The sequence below is a fragment of the Xenopus tropicalis genome, chromosome 5 (genome assembly GCF_000004195.4).
Source record: "Xenopus tropicalis strain Nigerian chromosome 5, UCB_Xtro_10.0, whole genome shotgun sequence".
Classification (NCBI taxonomy): Eukaryota; Metazoa; Chordata; class Amphibia; order Anura; family Pipidae; genus Xenopus; species Xenopus tropicalis.
Window position 1 is genome coordinate 3768007 of NC_030681.2, and position 18801 is coordinate 3786807.

General features: G+C 50.8%; 1 protein-coding gene across 2 annotated transcripts in view; it reads left to right on the plus strand.

Moving 5' to 3' along the window:
• The window catches only part of mdga1 (MAM domain containing glycosylphosphatidylinositol anchor 1), a 188395-nt gene that overhangs the window by 159649 nt on the left and 9945 nt on the right, over positions 1-18801 (plus strand). For both annotated transcript variants that reach the window (XM_031902282.1, XM_031902283.1), the window contains 4 exons: positions 2061-2238; positions 12687-12707; positions 16007-16159; positions 17908-18060. In XM_031902282.1, coding sequence (XP_031758142.1) covers positions 2061-2238; positions 12687-12707; positions 16007-16159; positions 17908-18060 — 505 coding nt within the window. The remainder of the gene's footprint in view (positions 1-2060; positions 2239-12686; positions 12708-16006; positions 16160-17907; positions 18061-18801) is intronic.

The window sequence follows — 18801 nt, forward strand, 5'->3', positions numbered from 1 at the left end:
ATGTTGCTCAGTAGAAGGCTCATTGGGGAATTTCCTTGCATCTAGAATTACGTTTTTCAACAACTTCTATAGCAACACTAGGGGGCGCAGTGGGGCAGCGTTATGGTTGGGTTTATATCCCCTTTAATGAAAAGAACAGACAGTCACTCATTGTTACTCCCACCATTAGTCCATACTCTCTATGATTGATACATTGACATGTGACCAACTGTCCAGCTTTCCACAAGGAACAAAGATAAAAGGTTGCTATGGACCTGTAGGTGGGATAGTGCATTGTTGCTCTGCAGTAGCAGCCGCAGGGCGACAGGTTTGACATCTCTTTAAGTTTCTGCTCGTTTGCTGTAATTTACTCATCAGCCTGAAGTCTCACGTCTTGTGTGAAATGTGGGGCAGCTGGTGATTCACTGTGAATATGGCAATCTCATTTCAATTATTTCCACTGGTGTCAAAAATAAATAATGTATCTTGGGAAGGCTAGTCATGCAATATATATATATATCATAGGGAAGGGACTGGGGCTGTGGGATAGCAGGTATAGTAGGGAGAGATGGTGCCTATAGTAGCAGTGGGATAATAGCCTCTGGGAAGGGACTGGGGCTGTGGGATAGCAGGTATAGTAGGGAGAGATGGTGCCTATAGTAGCAGTGGGGGGATAATAGCCTCTGGGAAGGGACTGGGGCTGTGGGATAGCAGGTATAGTAGGGAGAGATGGTGCCTATAGTAGCAGTGGGGGGATAATAGCCTCTGGGAAGGGACTGGGGCTGTGGGATAGCAGGTATAGTAGGGAGAGATGGTGCCTATAGTAGCAGTGGGGGGATAATAGCCTCTGGGAAGGGACTGGGGCTGTGGGATAGCAGGTATAGTAGGGAGAGATGTTGCCTATAGTAGCAGTGGGGGGATAATAGCCTCTGGGAAGGGACTGGGGCTGTGGGATAGCAGGTATAGTAGGGAGAGATGGTGCCTATAGTAGCAGTGGGGGGATAATAGTCTCTGGGAAGGGACTGGGGCTGTGGGATAGCAGGTATAGTAGGGAGAGATGGTGCCTATAGTAGCAGTGGGGGGATAATAGCCTCTGGGAAGGGACTGGGGCTGTGGGATAGCAGGTATAGTAGGGAGAGATGGTGCCTATAGTAGCAGTGGGGGGATAATAGCCTCTGGGAAGGGACTGGGGCTGTGGGATAGCAGGTATAGTAGGGAGAGATGGTGCCTATAGTAGCAGTGGGGGGATAATAGCCTCTGGGAAGGGACTGGGGCTGTGGGATAGCAGGTATAGTAGGGAGAGATGGTGCCTATAGTAGCAGTGGGGGGATAATAGCCTCTGGGAAGGGACTGGGGCTGTGGGATAGCAGGTATAGTAGGGAGAGATGGTGCCTATAGTAGCAGTGGGGGGATAATAGTCTCTGGGAAGGGACTGGGGCTGTGGGATAGCAGGTATAGTAGGGAGAGATGGTGCCTATAGTAGCAGTGGGGGGATAATAGCCTCTGGGAAGGGACTGGGGCTGTGGGATAGCAGGTATAGTAGGGAGAGATGGTGCCTATAGTAGCAGTGGGGGGATAATAGCCTCTGGGAAGGGACTGGGGCTGTGGGATAGCAGGTATAGTAGGGAGAGATGGTGCCTATAGTAGCAGTGGGGGGATAATAGCCTCTGGGAAGGGACTGGGGCTGTGGGATAGCAGGTATAGTAGGGAGAGATGGTGCCTATAGTAGCAGTGGGGGGATAATAGCCTCTGGGAAGGGACTGGGGCTGTGGGATAGCAGGTATAGTAGGGAGAGATGGTGCCTATAGTAGCAGTGGGGGGATAATAGTCTCTGGGAAGGGACTGGGGCTGTGGGATAGCAGGTATAGTAGGGAGAGATGGTGCCTATAGTAGCAGTGGGGGGATAATAGCCTCTGGGAAGGGACTGGGGCTGTGGGATAGCAGGTATAGTAGGGAGAGATGGTGCCTATAGTAGCAGTGGGGGGATAATAGCCTCTGGGAAGGGATTGGGGCTGTGGGATAGCAGGTATAGTAGGGAGAGATGGTGCCTATAGTAACAATTACCAATTGTTTACTTACAGACAACCCTGAGAAATACAATGAGCAAAAACATCCCGGTTGGGGGGATCCAGAAGGGGCAACTCCAGCAGTACCTACTCACTGACCTAAAAGCCAATCAGAGTTACGAGGTGCAACTGACGCCGTTTACTAATTTTGGAGCCGGAGACTCGGCCTCCAGGATCATCCGATACACAGAACGTAAGTACCGACTGCCCCCCGACCCCCCCCAGCCCCCCCCCCAGACACTGGGCTCGTAATCTTGCTGCTATTTTTGGGGTCTCAGTAGATAATGAGAAAATATATAGAGACGCAATGGGAATTTTATCTAATAACCTGTCTGGTTTCTATAACAACCAAGAGGCAGTTACATTTTCTGATCAATTGCAGGTAAATTAAGGAAAACAGTTCAGAAGGGTAAGTGAGTCCAATCCCCCCCCCAGTACTTATATAGTTACACAGTTTATTTGGGTTGAAAAAAGATCAAATTGGATCAGGTTCAACCCTTCCAAAATAACCCCATTACATATACAGTATCTACAGTATACACTCACATATATAAACTATCTATATATTCCAATTTCTATGTAATCCTGCTCCTGGGCTGCTCTCTTTCCCATGGTCAGGCAGGAACCCCCCCTGGGTAAGTGAATCCAATCTCCCCCCAGTACTTACCCAGGTACAGAGCTCTGATTCGCTGTACTTCCTGCTCCTGGGCTGCTCTCTTTCTCATGGTCAGGCAGGAACCTCCCCCTGGGTAAGTGAATCCAATCTCCCCCCAGTACTTACCCAGGTACAGAGCTCTGATTCTCTGTACTTCCTGCTCCTGGGCTGCTCTCTTTCCCATGGTCAGGCAGGAACCTCCCCCTGGGTAAGTGAATCCAATCTCCCCCAAGTACTTACCCAGGTACAGAGCTCTGATTCTCTGTACTTCCTGCTCCTGGGCTGCTCTCTTTCCCATGGTCAGACAGGAACCCCCCCCTGGGTAAGTGAATCCAATCTCCCCCAAGTACTTACCCAGGTACAGAGCTCTGATTCTCTGTACTTCCTGCTCCTGGGCTGCTCTCTTTACCATGGTCAGGCAGGAACCCCCCTGGGTAAGTGAATCCAATCACCCCCCAGTACTTACCCAGGTACAGAGCTCTGATTCTCTGTATTTCCTGCTCCTGGGCTGCTCTCTTTACCATGGTCAGGCAGGAACCCCCCCCTGGGTAAGTGAATCCAATCTCCCCCCAGTACTTACCCAGGTACAGAGCTCTGATTCTCTGTATTTCCTGCTCCTGGGCTGCTCTCTTTCCCATGGTCAGGCAGGAACCTCCCCCTGGGTAAGTGAATCCAATCTCCCCCCAGTACTTACCCAGGTACAGAGCTCTGATTCTCTGTACTTCCTGCTCCTGGGCTGCTCTCTTTCCCATGGTCAGGCAGGAACCCCCCCCTGGGTAAGTGAATCCAATCTCCCCCCAGTACTTACCCAGGTACAGAGCTCTGATTCTCTGTATTTCCTGCTCCTGGGCTGCTCTCTTTCCCATGGTCAGGCAGGAACCTCCCCCTGGGTAAGTGAATCCAATCTCCCCCCAGTACTTACCCAGGTACAGAGCTCTGATTCTCTGTACTTCCTGCTCCTGGGCTGCTCTCTTTCCCATGGTCAGGCAGGAACCTCCCCCTGGGTAAGTGAATCCAATCTCCCCCAAGTACTTACCCAGGTACAGAGCTCTGATTCTCTGTACTTCCTGCTCCTGGGCTGCTCTCTTTCCCATGGTCAGGCAGGAACCCCCCCCTGGGTAAGTGAATCCAATCTCCCCCCAGTACTTACCCAGGTACAGAGCTCTGATTCTCTGTATTTCCTGCTCCTGGGCTGCTCTCTTTCCCATGGTCAGGCAGGAACCTCCCCCTGGGTAAGTGAATCCAATCTCCCCCCAGTACTTACCCAGGTACAGAGCTCTGATTCTCTGTACTTCCTGCTCCTGGGCTGCTCTCTTTCCCATGGTCAGGCAGGAACCCCCCCCCCGGGTAAGTGAATCCAATCTCCCCCCAGTACTTACCCAGGTACAGAGCTCTGATTCTCTGTACTTCCTCCTGTTGGGATGCTCTCTTTCCCATGGGCAGGCAGGGGGGAGGAGCTTGCTAAAGCAGTAAGTTGTACCTATAGCTTTAACAAATGTTCCTAGAGGTCATGACAGCGCAATGGCAAAATCAAATAACTTGCCCCGTCTTTACCTGCCCATGGGAAAGAGAGCAGCCCAGGGGCATTAATTACAGAAAACTAGAGCTCTGTTACAGTATTAGGGGAGATAGGATTTACTTTCCCTTTTTGACCATGGGAAAGAGAACAGTCCAAGTGTACAGAACAGAACCCAGCCCTATCTACCCTGTAAGATTCTGACTTGTCCTTTAATAACCTCAGTGGACCAGTAAAAGCATCAGAACCTCAGCCCGGGCCCAGCAGGGATTTCAGGCTCCCGCATTGGTTCTGGAATTTTACAGAGATGCGGCTCTGATTCCGGCTGAATGAGCAGAACCCGCCGGGGACTCTCCCGTCTCTCAGGCACATTTTCCGACCCGTTTCTCAGGTTCTGTCCCCGGTGATGGGACCCGGCTGTCTGGGCAGTTTTAGCTCAGCGGCGCGTGATCCCTGCCAGTGGCTTTTACTTGCCGCTGCTCCCTAGCCCCCCCCCACTGCTCCCTAGCACCCCCCCACTGCTCCCTAGCACCCCCACACTGCTCCCTAACGCCCCCCCCACTGCTCCCTAGCACCCCCCCACTGCTCCCTAGCGCCCCCCCCACTGCTCCCTAGCGCCCCCCCACTGCTCCCTAGCACCCCCCCACTGCTCCCTAGCGCCCCCCCCACTGCTCCCTAGCACCCCCCCCACTGCTGTGCCCCCCACTGCTCCCTAGCACCCCCCCACTGCTCCCTAGCACCCCCCCACTGCTCCCTAGCGCCCCCCACTGCTCCCTAGCACCCCCCCACTGCTGTGCCCCCCCCCACTGCTCCCTAGCACCCCCCACTGCTGTGCCCCCCCCCACTGCTCCCTAGCACCCCCCCACTGCTCCCTAGCACCCCCCCACTGCTCCCTAGCGCCCCCCCACTACTCCCTAGCACCCCCCCCACTGCTCCCTAGCACCCCCCCACTGCTCCCTAGCGCCCCCCCCCACTGCTCCCTAGCACCCCCCACTGCTCCCTAGCACCCCCACTGCTCCCTAGTGCCCCCCACTGCTCCCTAGCACCCCCCCACTGCTCCCTAGTGCCCCCCACCGCTCCCTAGTGCACCCCAATGCTCCCTAGCACCCCCCCCACTGCTCCCTAGTGCCCCCCACTGCTTCCTAGCACCCCCCCCACTGCTCCCTAGTGCCCCCCACTGCTCCCTAGCACCCCCCCACTGTTCCCTAGTGCCCCCCAATGCTCCCTAGCACCCCCCCCACTGCTCCTAGCGCCCCCCCCCGCACTGCTCCTTAGCACCCCCCTCTGCCCTGTAGTGCCCCCCCGCACTGCTCCCTAGCACCCCCCACTGCTCCCTAGCGCCCCCCACTGCTCCCTAGTGCCCCCCACTACTCCCTAGCACCCTCCACTGCTCCCCACCGCTCCCTAGTGCCCCCCACTGCTCCCTAGTGCCCCCCCGCACTGCTCCCTAGCACCCCCCACTGCTCCCCACTGCTCCCTTGTGCCCCCCACTGCTCCCTAGCACCCCCCACTGCTCCCCACTGCTCCCTTGTGCCCCCCACTGCTCCCTAGTGCCCCCCACTGCTCCCTAGAACCCCCCACTGCTCCCTAGCACCCCTCCACTGCTCCCTAGCACCTCCCATTGGTCCCTAGTGCCCCCCACTGCTCCCTAGCATCCCCCATTTCTCCCTAGCACTCCCCCACTGCTCCCTAGCACCCCCCCCACTGCTCCCTAGCATCCCCCATTTCTCCCTAGCACTCCCCCACTGCTCCCTAGCACCCCCCCCACTGCTCCCCAGCACCCCCCATTTCTCCCTAGCACCCCCTCACTGCTCCCTAGCACCCCCACTGCTCCCAAGCACCCCCCCACTGCTCCCTAGTGCCCCCCACTGCTCCCTAGCGCCCCCGTAAGCCAACATGGGGCAGTGTAACCCCTGCAGTGCCAGGCAGTGAAGAAGCAAAGGGAATCCTGCAGTAGTGGGAGAAGGGGCACAACCATGGGGGGGGGGGTATCATGTTAACCCTTTCTGTGCTCCCTATTTATTTATATGAGAATCTGCAGAGGGCATTAATATAAACCCAGTAACCCCAAGGCTCACTTACAGTCAGTGATGGGAATTAACCCTTTCCGTACACGCTTTGGATGACAGGGGTGCCATGAATGACCCCAGACAAAAGGCATTGCATTGTGGGTCCCGGCGCTGGCTGGGGGCTGAGCTGGATTTATTGGTGCCATTATGGTTCCAAGGAGATGAGTAAATCCCTGGCCCAAGGCCTGTTGGGGTTGATCTGTATCTCTGCCCTATGAAGGCAATTTATAGCCCCTCCTAAATTATGTGAGCTCCTGTGACCTTACGCATTAACCCCTGCCATGCCACACCTGGGAGAAGAGCTAACTCTTCTGTAGAACCAAACTGCCAGCGCCTCACAGATATTTTGTGTTTAGCCTTTATTTCTTCTTATATAGGGCAGTAATTGGTATAAATGCACCTTTTGGGGGCCTAATACTGTGCTCAAATGGGGGTACAGCTGCCCTGCTTATTAATAACTCAGTTTCCTCTGCACAGAGCCTCCTGTTGGGTATGGACTGGCATTCCTGGGCTCTCTATAGGCTGGCATTGAGCTCTCTATAGACTGGCATTCCTGGGCTCTCTATAGGCTGGCATTGAGCTCTCTATAGACTAGCATTCCTGGGCTCTCTATAGGCTGGCATTGAGCTCTCTATAGACTGGCATTCCTGGGCTCTCTATAGGCTGGCATTCCTGGGCTCTCTATAGGCTGGCATTGAGCTCTCTATAGACTGGCATTCCTGGGCTCTCTATAGGCTGGCATTGAGCTCTCTATAGACTGGCATTCCTGGGCTCTCTATAGGCTGGCATTGAGCTCTCTATAGACTGGCATTCCTGGGCTCTCTATAGGCTGGCATTCCTAGGCTCTCTATAGACTGGCATTCCTGGGCTCTCTATAGACTGGCATTGAGCTCTCTATAGACTGGCATTCCTGGGCTCTCTATAGACTGGCATTCCTGGGCTCTCTATAGACTGGCATTCCTAGGCTCTCTATAAACTGGCATTCCTGGGCTCTCCATAGGCTGGCATTCCTGGGCTCTCTATAGGCTGGCATTCCTGGGCTCTCTATAGACTGGCATTCCTGGGCTCTCTATAGACTGGCATTCCTGGGCTCTCTATAGACTGGCATTCTTAGGCTCTCTATAGACTGGCATTCCTGGGCTCTCCATAGGCTGGCATTCCTGGGCTCTCTATAGGCTGGCATTCCTGGGCTCTCTATAGGCTGGCATTCCTGGGCTCTCTATAGGCTGGCATTCCTGGGCTCTCTATAGACTGGCATTCCTGGGCTCTCTATAGACTGGCATTCCTGGGCTCTCTATAGACTGGCATTGAGCTCTCTATAGACTGGCATTCCTGGGCTCTCTATAGACTGGCATTCCTGGGCTCTCCATAGGCTGGCATTCCTGGGCTCTCTATAGGCTGGCATTCCTGGGCTCTCTATAGACTGGCATTCCTGGGCTCTCTATAGACTGGCATTCCTGGGCTCTCTATAGGCTGGCATTGAGCTCTCTATAGACTGGCATTCCTGGGCTCTCTATAGGCTGGCATTGAGCTCTCTATAGACTGGCATTCCTGGGCTCTCTATAGGCTGGCATTCCTGGGCTCTCTATAGGCTGGCATTCCTGGGCTCTCTATAGGCTGGCATTCCTGGGCTCTCTATAGGCTGGCATTCCTGGGCTCTCTATAGGCTGGCATTGAGCTCTCTATAGACTGGCATTCCTGGGCTCTCTATAGACTGGCATTCCTGGGCTCTCTATAGACTGGCATTCCTGGGCTCTCCATAGGCTGGCATTCCTGGGCTCTCTATAGGCTGGCATTCCTGGGCTCTCTATAGACTGGCATTCCTGGGCTCTCTATAGACTGGCATACCTGGGCTCTCTATAGACTGGCATTCCTGGGCTCTCTATAGGCTGGCATTGAGCTCTCTATAGACTGGCATTCCTGGGCTCTCTATAGACTGGCATTCCTGGGCTCTCCATAGGCTGGCATTCCTGGGCTCTCTATAGGCTGGCATTCCTGGGCTCTCTATAGACTGGCATTCCTGGGCTCTCTATAGACTGGCATTCCTGGGCTCTCTATAGACTGGCATTCCTGGGCTCTCTATAGACTGGCATTCCTGGGCTCTCTATAGACTGGCATTCCTGGGCTCTCTATAGACTGGCATTCCTGGGCTCTCTATAGGCTGGCATTCCTGGGCTCTCTATAGACTGGCATTCCTGGGCTCTCTATAGACTGGCATTCCTGGGCTCTCTATAGACTGGCATTCCTGGGCTCTCTATAGACTGGCATTCCTGAGCTCTCTATAGGCTGGCATTCCTGGGCTCTCTATAGACTGGCATTCCTGGGCTCTCTATAGACTGGCATTCCTGGGCTCTCTATAGACTGGCATTCCTGAGCTCTCTATAGGCTGGCATTCCTGGGCTCTCTATAGACTGGCATTCCTGGGCTCTCTATATACTGGCATTCCTGGGCACATATCTGCCCCAGCTGGGGTACTTATTCCCCCTCCCACAATAGAATGCCCCAGTAAAGGCCGTAAGGCACATACAGCGAGGGGCGGGGGGCACAGGATGATAAAGTAACTCACAGGCAGTAACCGACTCACTCATAATTAACCGGCCGCTCGATTCTTTCCCTTTATTCCCACGGGTGACAATTAGAGTTTGTAAGAAGTCACAATATTACTCATTTTCCCACTAAATCCCAGGCAAGAGATTAAGCAGGTCATTTGTTATGGTCCAGAGGGGCCCGAAGAACTATGGGCAGAACTATGTGCCCCCCCCCCCCAGGCAGGAATCACTGTGTTACCCCATAGTCTGAATCGTCACTGTTATAGTTTAACTCCATCCATAAACTGCTCTCTTTCTAAAGCAACTTCCCAGGCTCTAACTGTTACCCATGAATGAATGGATATTGGGGAGTTGTATCAGGAGTCAGAACCAGCAGTGCAGGGAAGGGAAAGGGACAGACACAGTGACAGTTACACATAACTATAAACCCAGTGAGAATGAGGGATGAATGGATATTGGGGAGTTGTATCAGGAGTCAGAACCAGCAGTGCAGAGAAGGGAAAGGGACAGACACAGTGACAGTTACACATAACTATAAACCCAGTGAGAATGAGGGATGAATGGATATTGGGGAGTTGTATCAGGAGTCAGAACCAGCAGTGCAGGGAAGAGAAAGGGACAGACACAGTGACAGTTACACATAACTATAAACCCAGTGAGAATGAGGGATGAATGGATATTGGGGAGTTGTATCAGGAGTCAGAACCAGCAGTGCAGGGAAGGGAAAGGGACAGACACAGTGACAGTTACACATAACTATAAACCCAGTGAGAATGAGGAATGAATGGATATTGGGGAGTTGTATCAGGAGTCAGAACCAGCAGTGCAGGGAAGGGAAAGGGACAGACACAGTGACAGTTACACATAACTATAAACCCAGTGAGAATGAGGAATGAATGGATATTGGGGAGTTGTATCAGGAGTCAGAACCAGCAGTGCAGGGAAGGGAAAGGGACAGACACAGTGACAGTTACACATAACTATAAACCCAGTGAGAATGAGGAATGAATGGGTATTGGGGAGTTGTATCAGGAGTCAGAACCAGCAGTGCAGGGAAGAGAAAGGGACAGACACAGTGACAGTTACACATAACTATAAACCCAGTGAGAATGAGGAATGAATGGATATTGGGGAGTTGTATCAGGAGTCAGAACCAGCAGTGCAGGGAAGGGAAAGGGACAGACACAGTGACAGTTACACATAACTATAAACCCAGTGAGAATGAGGAATGAATGGATATTGGGGAGTTGTATCAGGAGTCAGAACCAGCAGTGCAGGTAAGGGAAAGGGACAGACACAGTGACAGTTACACATAACTATAAACCCAGTGAGAATGAGGAATGAATGGATATTGGGGAGTTGTATCAGGAGTCAGAACCAGCAGTGCAGGGAAGGGAAAGGGACAGACACAGTGACAGTTACACATAACTATAAACCCAGTGAGAATGAGGAATGAATGGATATTGGGGAGTTGTATCAGGAGTCAGAACCAGCAGTGCAGGGAAGGGAAAGGGACAGACACAGTGACAGTTACACATAACTATATACCCAGTGAGAATGAGGAATGAATGGATATTGGGGAGTTGTATCAGGAGTCAGAACCAGCAGTGCAGGGAAGGGAAAGGGACAGGCACAGTGACAGTTACACATAACTATAAACCCAGTGAGAATGAGGGATGAATGGATATTGGGGAGTTGTATCAGGAGTCAGAACCAGCAGTGCAGAGAAGGCAAAGGGACAGACACAGTGACAGTTACACATAACTATAAACCCAGTGAGAATGAGGAATGAATGGGTATTGGGGAGTTGTATCAGGAGTCAGAACCAGCAGTGCAGGAAAGGGACAGTGACAGTTACACATAACTATAAACCCAGTGAGAATGAGGAATGAATGGATATTGGGGAGTTGTATCAGGAGTCAGAACCAGCAGTGCAGAGAAGGGAAAGGGACAGACACAGTGACAGTTACACATAACTATAAACCCAGTGAGAATGAGGGATGAATGGATATTGGGGAGTTGTATCAGGAGTCAGAACCAGCAGTGCAGAGAAGGGAAAGGGACAGACACAGTGACAGTTACACATAACTATAAACCCAGTGAGAATGAGGAATGAATGGGTATTGGGGAGTTGTATCAGGAGTCAGAACCAGCAGTGCAGAGAAGGGAAAGGGACAGACACAGTGACAGTTACACATAACTATAAACCCAGTGAGAATGAGGAATGAATGGGTATTGGGGAGTTGTATCAGGAGTCAGAACCAGCAGTGCAGGGAAGGGAAAGGGACAGACACAGTGACAGTTACACATAACTATAAACCCAGTGAGAATGAGGGATGAATGGGTATTGGGGAGTTGTTTCAGGAGTCAGAACCAGCAGTGCAGGGAAGGGAAAGGGACAGGCACAGTGACAGTTACACATAACTATAAACCCAGTGAGAATGAGGAATGAATGGGTATTGGGGAGTTGTATCAGGAGTCAGAACCAACAGTGCAGGGAAGGGAAAGGGACAGACACAGTGACAGTTACACATAACTATAAACCCAGTGAGAATGAGGGATGAATGGATATTGGGGAGTTGTATCAGGAGTCAGAACCAGCAGTGTAGAGACATAGCTATATACTCCTATAGTCTCTATATTCGGCTTAAATGTGTTTAGGGAGGATTTCCCCTTTATCCCCATCACTGCTAGACAGTCTGTATTTCAACCCCAGGGAAGGGAATGCCGATTCTTTGCCTGAGTTCTACTGAGTCGGACATTACAGTGAATGCAGAACAAGCAGAGATTCCCAATACAGAAAACTCATGAAGTTTTGATTTCATTTTTAAATACATATTTAATCGGACAAATCGATTTGGGCCTGGGCCTGAGCAGTGAGGGGAGTCGGTTCCCCCAATAAGATATTTATATGAAGCCCCAAGGGCTCGGCTGCCAGTGACCCCCAGGCTGTTAAACATACGGAGTCGCATTCCCTCTGATCATCAAAGTTCATGTGGAATTACAGTTTTATGGGCCTGGGGATACAACGTATCTGAGCAGCTTTTCAACTGGTTTTATTCGGGGGCTATTGCTATTCTCCCACCCTGAAATGAGTTAAAGGGGCTCAAAACCTACAATTTGCTGAACTACAAATCCCATAATGCTCTGACATGTTATTATGGGTTAATGCTTATGGGAGCTGTAGTTCAGCAACACCAGAGTTCCCCTTTGAGTTAACTTTTAGAATGATGTAGAGAGTAATATCCTTAGACAATTAGCAATTGGTCTTTATTTTTTATAGTTTTTTAGTTATTTCACTTTTTGTTCAGCAGCTCTGCAGTTTTACGTTTCAGCAGCTGGTTGCTAGGGTCCAATTTACCTTAGCAACCAGGCAGTGGTTAGAATGAGAGACTAATATATGAATAGGGGAGGGGCTGAATAGAAAGATAAGGAATAAAAAGTAACAATAACAATAAAACTGGAGCCTCACAGAGCAATAGGGTTTGGCTGCCGGGGTCAGTGACCCCCATTTAAAAGCTGCAAAGAGTTGGAAGAAGAAAACGTATTATTTAAAAACAATAGAAAATAAATAATGAAGACCAATTGAAACGTTGCTAGGAATTAGCTATTCTACAGCATAATAAAAGTTAACGGGGGGGGGGGGCATGTTAACCCTTGAGATAAAGCAACTAAATATGAATGTAACAAATAGGGAATCAATGGGATAAGTTTGAATCCACTGGTACTTTGTGTCTCTCCTAAAACTGATGTGGGTCACGGGGGCTTTATTGCCAGAACCAGAATTTTATACACAGATTCGGTTTTATTGGAAATTAATCTGTGTCTCTTCTTTTCCCTTTCTTTCTGCAGCCTATTCCCTCAGTCCCTCAGGTAAGTGTCCCTGTCTGTCTGTCTGTCTGTCTCCCATACTCACTCAATCAATCCCTTATACTGTAAGGGAATCACTATGGCACCTCCTACCCATATGTATAAATACAAATATACAGAGAAGGAATGCTCTGGGCACACAATAAGCTGTACCCCCATACTGTACTGTCTAAGGGAAACACTATGGCACCTCCTACCCATATGTATAAATACAAATATACAGAGAAGGAATGTTCTGGGCACACAATAAGCTGTACCCCCATACTGTACTGTCTAAGGGAAACACTATGGCACCCCCTACCCATATGTATAAATACAAATATACAGAGAAGGAATGTTCTGGGCACACAATAAGCTGTACCCCCATACTGTACTGTCTAAGGGAAACACTATGGCACCTCCTACCCATATGTATAAATACAAATATACAGAGAAGGAATGTTCTGGGCACACAATAAGCTGTACCCCCATACTGTACTGTCTAAGGGAAACACTATGGCACCTCCTACCCATATGTATAAATACAAATATACAGAGAAGGAATGTTCTGGGCACACAATAAGCTGTACCCCCATACTGTACTGTCTAAGGGAAACACTATGGCACCTCCTACCCATATGTATAAATACAAATATACAGAGAAGGAATGTTCTGGGCACACAATAAGCTGTACCCCCATACTGTACTGTCTAAGGGAAACACTATGGCACCTCCTACCCATATGTATAAATACAAATATACAGAGAGGGAATGTTCTGGGCACACAATAAGCTGTACCCCCATACTGTACTGTCTAAGGGAAACACTATGGCACCTCCTACCCATATGTATAAATACAAATATACAGAGAAGGAATGTTCTGGGCACACAATAAGCTGTACCCCCATACTGTACTGTCTAAGGGAAACACTATGGCACCTCCTACCCATATGTATAAATACAAATATACAGAGAGGGAATGTTCTGGGCACACAATAAGCTGTACCCCCATACTGTACTGTCTAAGGGAAACACTATGGCACCCCCTACCCATATGTATAAATACAAATATACAGAGAGGGAATGTTCTGGGCACACAATAAGCTGTACCCCCATACTGTACTGTCTAAGGGAAACACTATGGCACCCCCTACCCATATGTATAAATACAAATATACAGAGAAGGAATGTTCTGGGCACACAATAAGCTGTACCCCCATACTGTACTGTCTAAGGGAAACACTATGGCACCCCCTACCCATATGTATAAATACAAATATACAGAGAAGGAATGTTCTGGGCACACAATAAGCTGTACCCCCATACTGTACTGTCTAAGGGAAACACTATGGCACCCCCTACCCATATGTATAAATACAAATATACAGAGAGGGAATGCTCTGGGCACACAATAAGCTGTACCCCCATACTGTACTGTCTAAGGGAAACACTATGGCACCTCCTACCCATATGTATAAATACAAATATACAGAGAGGGAATGCTCTGGGCATGCTGTTAGCAATAGCCGTTACTATAACAGCAGGTACAGGAATCATTTTCAATTATTTGTGCCTTTATACCAAGCCCCGTTCTGCCCTTGTGCCCCTTTCCCTCACCGCCAGGATTAACATTAGTAAGGATATTACAAGTTCCCTGATAGAACCTGAAAGTACGGAATATTTAATTAAACGGAGGCTGAATTATAATGTATATACCCAAAAAATGTCTGGGGAAATAACCTATCTATAGACCTGACAAGATGAAATTTATTCCGCCGCGTCGCGTGAAGTTATTAAGCCCAAGTCGGTTTTTTCCCAGCTCGGCCACTATCCAGCAATCAAATTAAATGCGGTTTCACTTAGCGAATCTATAAAATCGCCGTCCGTGCTTGTTAAGGCGATGGGTGGGAAATCAATGGGAAATAAAGGTTCCTGCACTAATGGGGGGCTTTGCGGGGAGATTGGGCGGCGCCGGTCCCGGGGTAATTAGCCGGCGAGTAACCTGCCCGGAAATAAATGAATTGTCTCGGATTTATTGATTTGCCGGGTTTTTAATTAATTTCTTTTTTGCTTCCCGTGTTGTCATATCGGAACGTGACCCGGTGCCCCCGGCGGCAGCGAATCCCAGAGTTATAGAAGGTTCTGCCGCCCCCACTGGGGAACCGCCTTTATTTATTTGTACAGCGCTGCGGCATATGTTGACGCTTTATAAATAAATGATAATAATAATAATATTGGAGCGGCTACGGTGTGGCGAAGCCCCTGTTCTGCACAAGCAGCGCAACTGCTGTCATTAAATAGCAATGGGCGGCCGTGTCAGTTATGGCAGTGTGTTACTGGGGTGCAACCTGAGCCCCCCGTCTCTGCGCCCCAACACTGCGCCCCAACACAGCGCCACGACACTGCGCCACTACATTGCGCCCCTACACTGCGCCCCAACACTGCGCCCCAATACAGTGCCCCAACACTGCGCCCCAACACTGCGCCCCAACACAGCGCCCCAACACAGTGCCACTACACTGCGCCCCAACACTGCACCCCAACACAGCGCCCCAACACTGCACCGCTACACTGCGCCCCAACACAGCGCCCCAACACTGCGCCACTACACTGCACCCCAACACAGCGCCCCAACACTGCGCCCCAACTCTGCACCGCTACACAGCGCGTCGGATATTATTTTTTTTTTTTGTCAGATCTGATTCATTTCCAAAGAAACTTATCAAGTAACTATATTGATTAAAGGGGAAGTAATGCCCTTGCTATGATTAGCTTTAACTCCTGGGCATGACCCCAATGTCCCTCCCTAGTTATATCAATTAAAGGGCAAACTAACCCCTAGCCATCATACACTTTTTACTCCTGGGCACAACCCCAATGCCCCTCCCCAGTTATATCAATTAAAGGGGAACTAAGCCTTAGCCATGATAAACTTTTCACTTAATTAAACATAGGGCCCTCTCAGGGGCATAGACTGGGGTGCCGGGGCAGAGAGTGGGGTGCAGGGGCAGAGAGTGGGGTGCAGGGGCAGAGAGTGGGGTGCAGGGGCAGAGAGTGGGGTGCAGGGGCATAGAGTGGGGTGCCGGGGCAGAGAGTGGGGTGCAGGGGCAGAGAGTGGGGTGCCGGGGCAGAGAGTGGGGTGCCGGGGCAGAGAGTGGGGTGCAGGGGCAGAGAGTGGGGTGCAGGGGCAGAGAGTGGGGTGCCGGGGCAGAGAGTGGGGTGCAGGGGCAGAGAGTGGGGTGCCGGGGCAGAGAGTGGGGTGTATATTACAGACCCAGAGGCCATTTGTATTTATGGATATGATGTTCCCCCCCCAATCACAGACAACACGTGCCGGTTCGATGATGACAAGATGTGTGGGTTCGTGCAGGACCGGAAGGACAACTTTGATTGGACACGACAGAGCATGCAGACAGAGAACCCCAAGAGGACGGCCAACACCGGGCCCAGAATGGACCGCAGCAACACCCCAGAAGGTAACTGCCCTATCAGTTGTGCTGAGAATGGAGTTTCCAGTAGAAATCATTAGATAAAGCAGCTTCCCTCATAAATGTAATTGCACAACAATAACCCCAGTCTGGGGGAGAAGGGGAGACGGGCCCAGGGGTTCCTAGACTGACGCTCTCGCACATTATTGTACCTCCCTCAATGCTGCCAAGCGGTACAGGGATTTCTAACCAGTTTATCCATGAGCTGCAGCCCCAAAGGGCCCCCCACTAGTGACCTGCAGGTCAGGCAAGTTTGGGTTTAAATTTGGGCAACTACTGTGGGTTTGGGCGCAGGTCAGACTGGGGCACACTCTCCTCCTCTGGTCCCATAGACTCCCTGCCGCAGGCATGAAAAATAGTAGCGCACAGAGCAGCGAGATGTGGGTCAGGGTTGGGTGCTGGTTAAGGTTTTACAGGGGTAGGGTAGGGTGCTGGTTAAGGTTTTACAGGGGTAGGGTTGGGTGCTGGTTAAGGTTTTACAGGGTAGGGTGCTGGTTAAGGTTTTACAGGGGTAGGGTTGGGTGCTGGTTAAGGTTTTACAGGGGTAGGGTTGGGTGCTGGTTAAGGTTTTGCAGGGTAGGGTGCCGGTTAAGGTTTTACAGGGGTAGGGTTGGGTGCTGGTTAAGGTTTTGCAGGGTAGGGTGCTGGTTAAGGTTTTACAGGGGTAGGGTTGGGTGCTGGTTAAGGTTTTACAGGGGTAGGGTTGGGTGCTGGTTAAGGTTTTACAGGGGTAGGGTAGGGTGCTGGTTAAGGTTTTGCAGAGTAGGGTAGGGTGCTGGTTAAGGTTTTGCAGAGTAGGGTTGGGTGCTGGTTAAGGTTTTACAGGGATAGGGTTGGGTGCTGGTTAAGGTTTTGCGGGATTGGATTGGGTGCAAGTTGAGATTTCCTGGCCTGCACATCACTACCTCCCCCTAAGGAAATAACCATAATTATTATTATATAGCACAGGCAGCCTTACACGCACATACAGGCTCTATAGGAAGTGTTTATGCGGCTGGAGCTGCCAGCGAGTCGGTAATGGTACAGTCCGTGTCCATTTCATGGCGGGGGGGTGGGATATAATGACACCCCCGATGACAGAATCATTGACTCTAAAGGCTCAGTGTCTGGGAGGTGCGGCAGGGAGCGGGGATTAAAGTCTTCCTTTCATTTGAGTCAATAACTGGCACAGGGCTTGGCATCGGGCAGACTGGAGCTAATATAACCTGCCATCAACTTACAGACTAATCTCCCCTGGGGATGATACATGCAACCCCCCCGGCCATACGTGCAGGCTGGCACTGGGCATCTGAACTGCCTGGCACAGGGCATCTGAAATGCCTGACACGGGGCATCTGAACTGCCTGGCACGGGGCATCTGAACTGCCTGGCACGGGGCATCTGAACTGCCTGGCACGGGGCATCTGAACTGCCTGGCACAGGGCATCTGAAATGCCTGACACGGGGCATCTGAACTGCCTGGCACGGGGCATCTGAACTGCCTGGCACGGGGCATCTGAACTGCCTGGCACGGGGAACAGAGGGACAGTCTGCCAGTGCAGGGAACATATACATGTAATTGTTTCCACTTACGCACCCCCAGAATTAGTGCCCCTCCTGGGTGCATCTCGCTCAGCTAGTAATGCCTGCCCATTGGGCATCCCAGCCTTAGGGTCTAACATGGGGGGGAAACGCTGTTTAATCTACATCTAAAGGCACCAATCAGCTTCTGACTGTGTTTCCATGCCACCCAACAGGGTACTACATGTTTATTGAAGCCTCTCGGCCCCGACTGCCAGGGGAGAAAGCTCGGCTGATCAGCCCCACGTACAACGTGACCACCAAGCCCCCGTACCACAGGACCACCTTCTGCGTCTCGTTCTACTACCACATGTACGGGAGGCACATAGGTGAGTGGCACCGACCCTCTTACTATTAATCCAGCATGATCCCATATAGATTTCCTGAGCCAACCCAATATCACTGATGCCCTTTCATTGTCATATTCCTTACTGGCTACCATCCTTGGCTAAACTGTCAGTAATTAAAGGGGAACTAAACCCTGCGGCACAGCGCGGCTCAACCAAACGTTACTCAGCTGTTGCCGGACTACAAATCCCAGAATAATGTAACATATAATGAAGGGTGAGGCATGCTGGGAGCTGTAGTCCAGCAACATCAGGGTTGTATTCTTAAAGCAATATTGCCCAATAAAACTTTCCCCCAATGAGAATCCCAGCTGATGTGAGTAAATCCGGCTCCCTGTTCTCTGTTCCTGCAATTGGAGTTGGGAGCAATAAGCACAGTTTCCCAGCACTGAACAAGTCTGTCCCTTTATCCCCATGTCTGATTCCTGTGCCATATAATGAGGGGAAAATGCCATCATTATCTCTATATGTAAGGTACCAGCAAGGGGCCTGACACAGGGAATCAGCATTCTCATTGGTCACTTCTCTTGCACTTATAATCACATGTTGCTCAGTAGAAGGCTCATTGGGGAATTTCCTTGCATCTAGAATTACGGTTTTCGACAACTTCTATAGCAACACTAGGGGGCGCTGTGGGGCAGCGTTATGGTTGGGTTTATATCCCCTTTAATAGCACTTAGTCAATTAGCTGTTCTGTAGACATGCTGCAATGGGTCTGAGCCT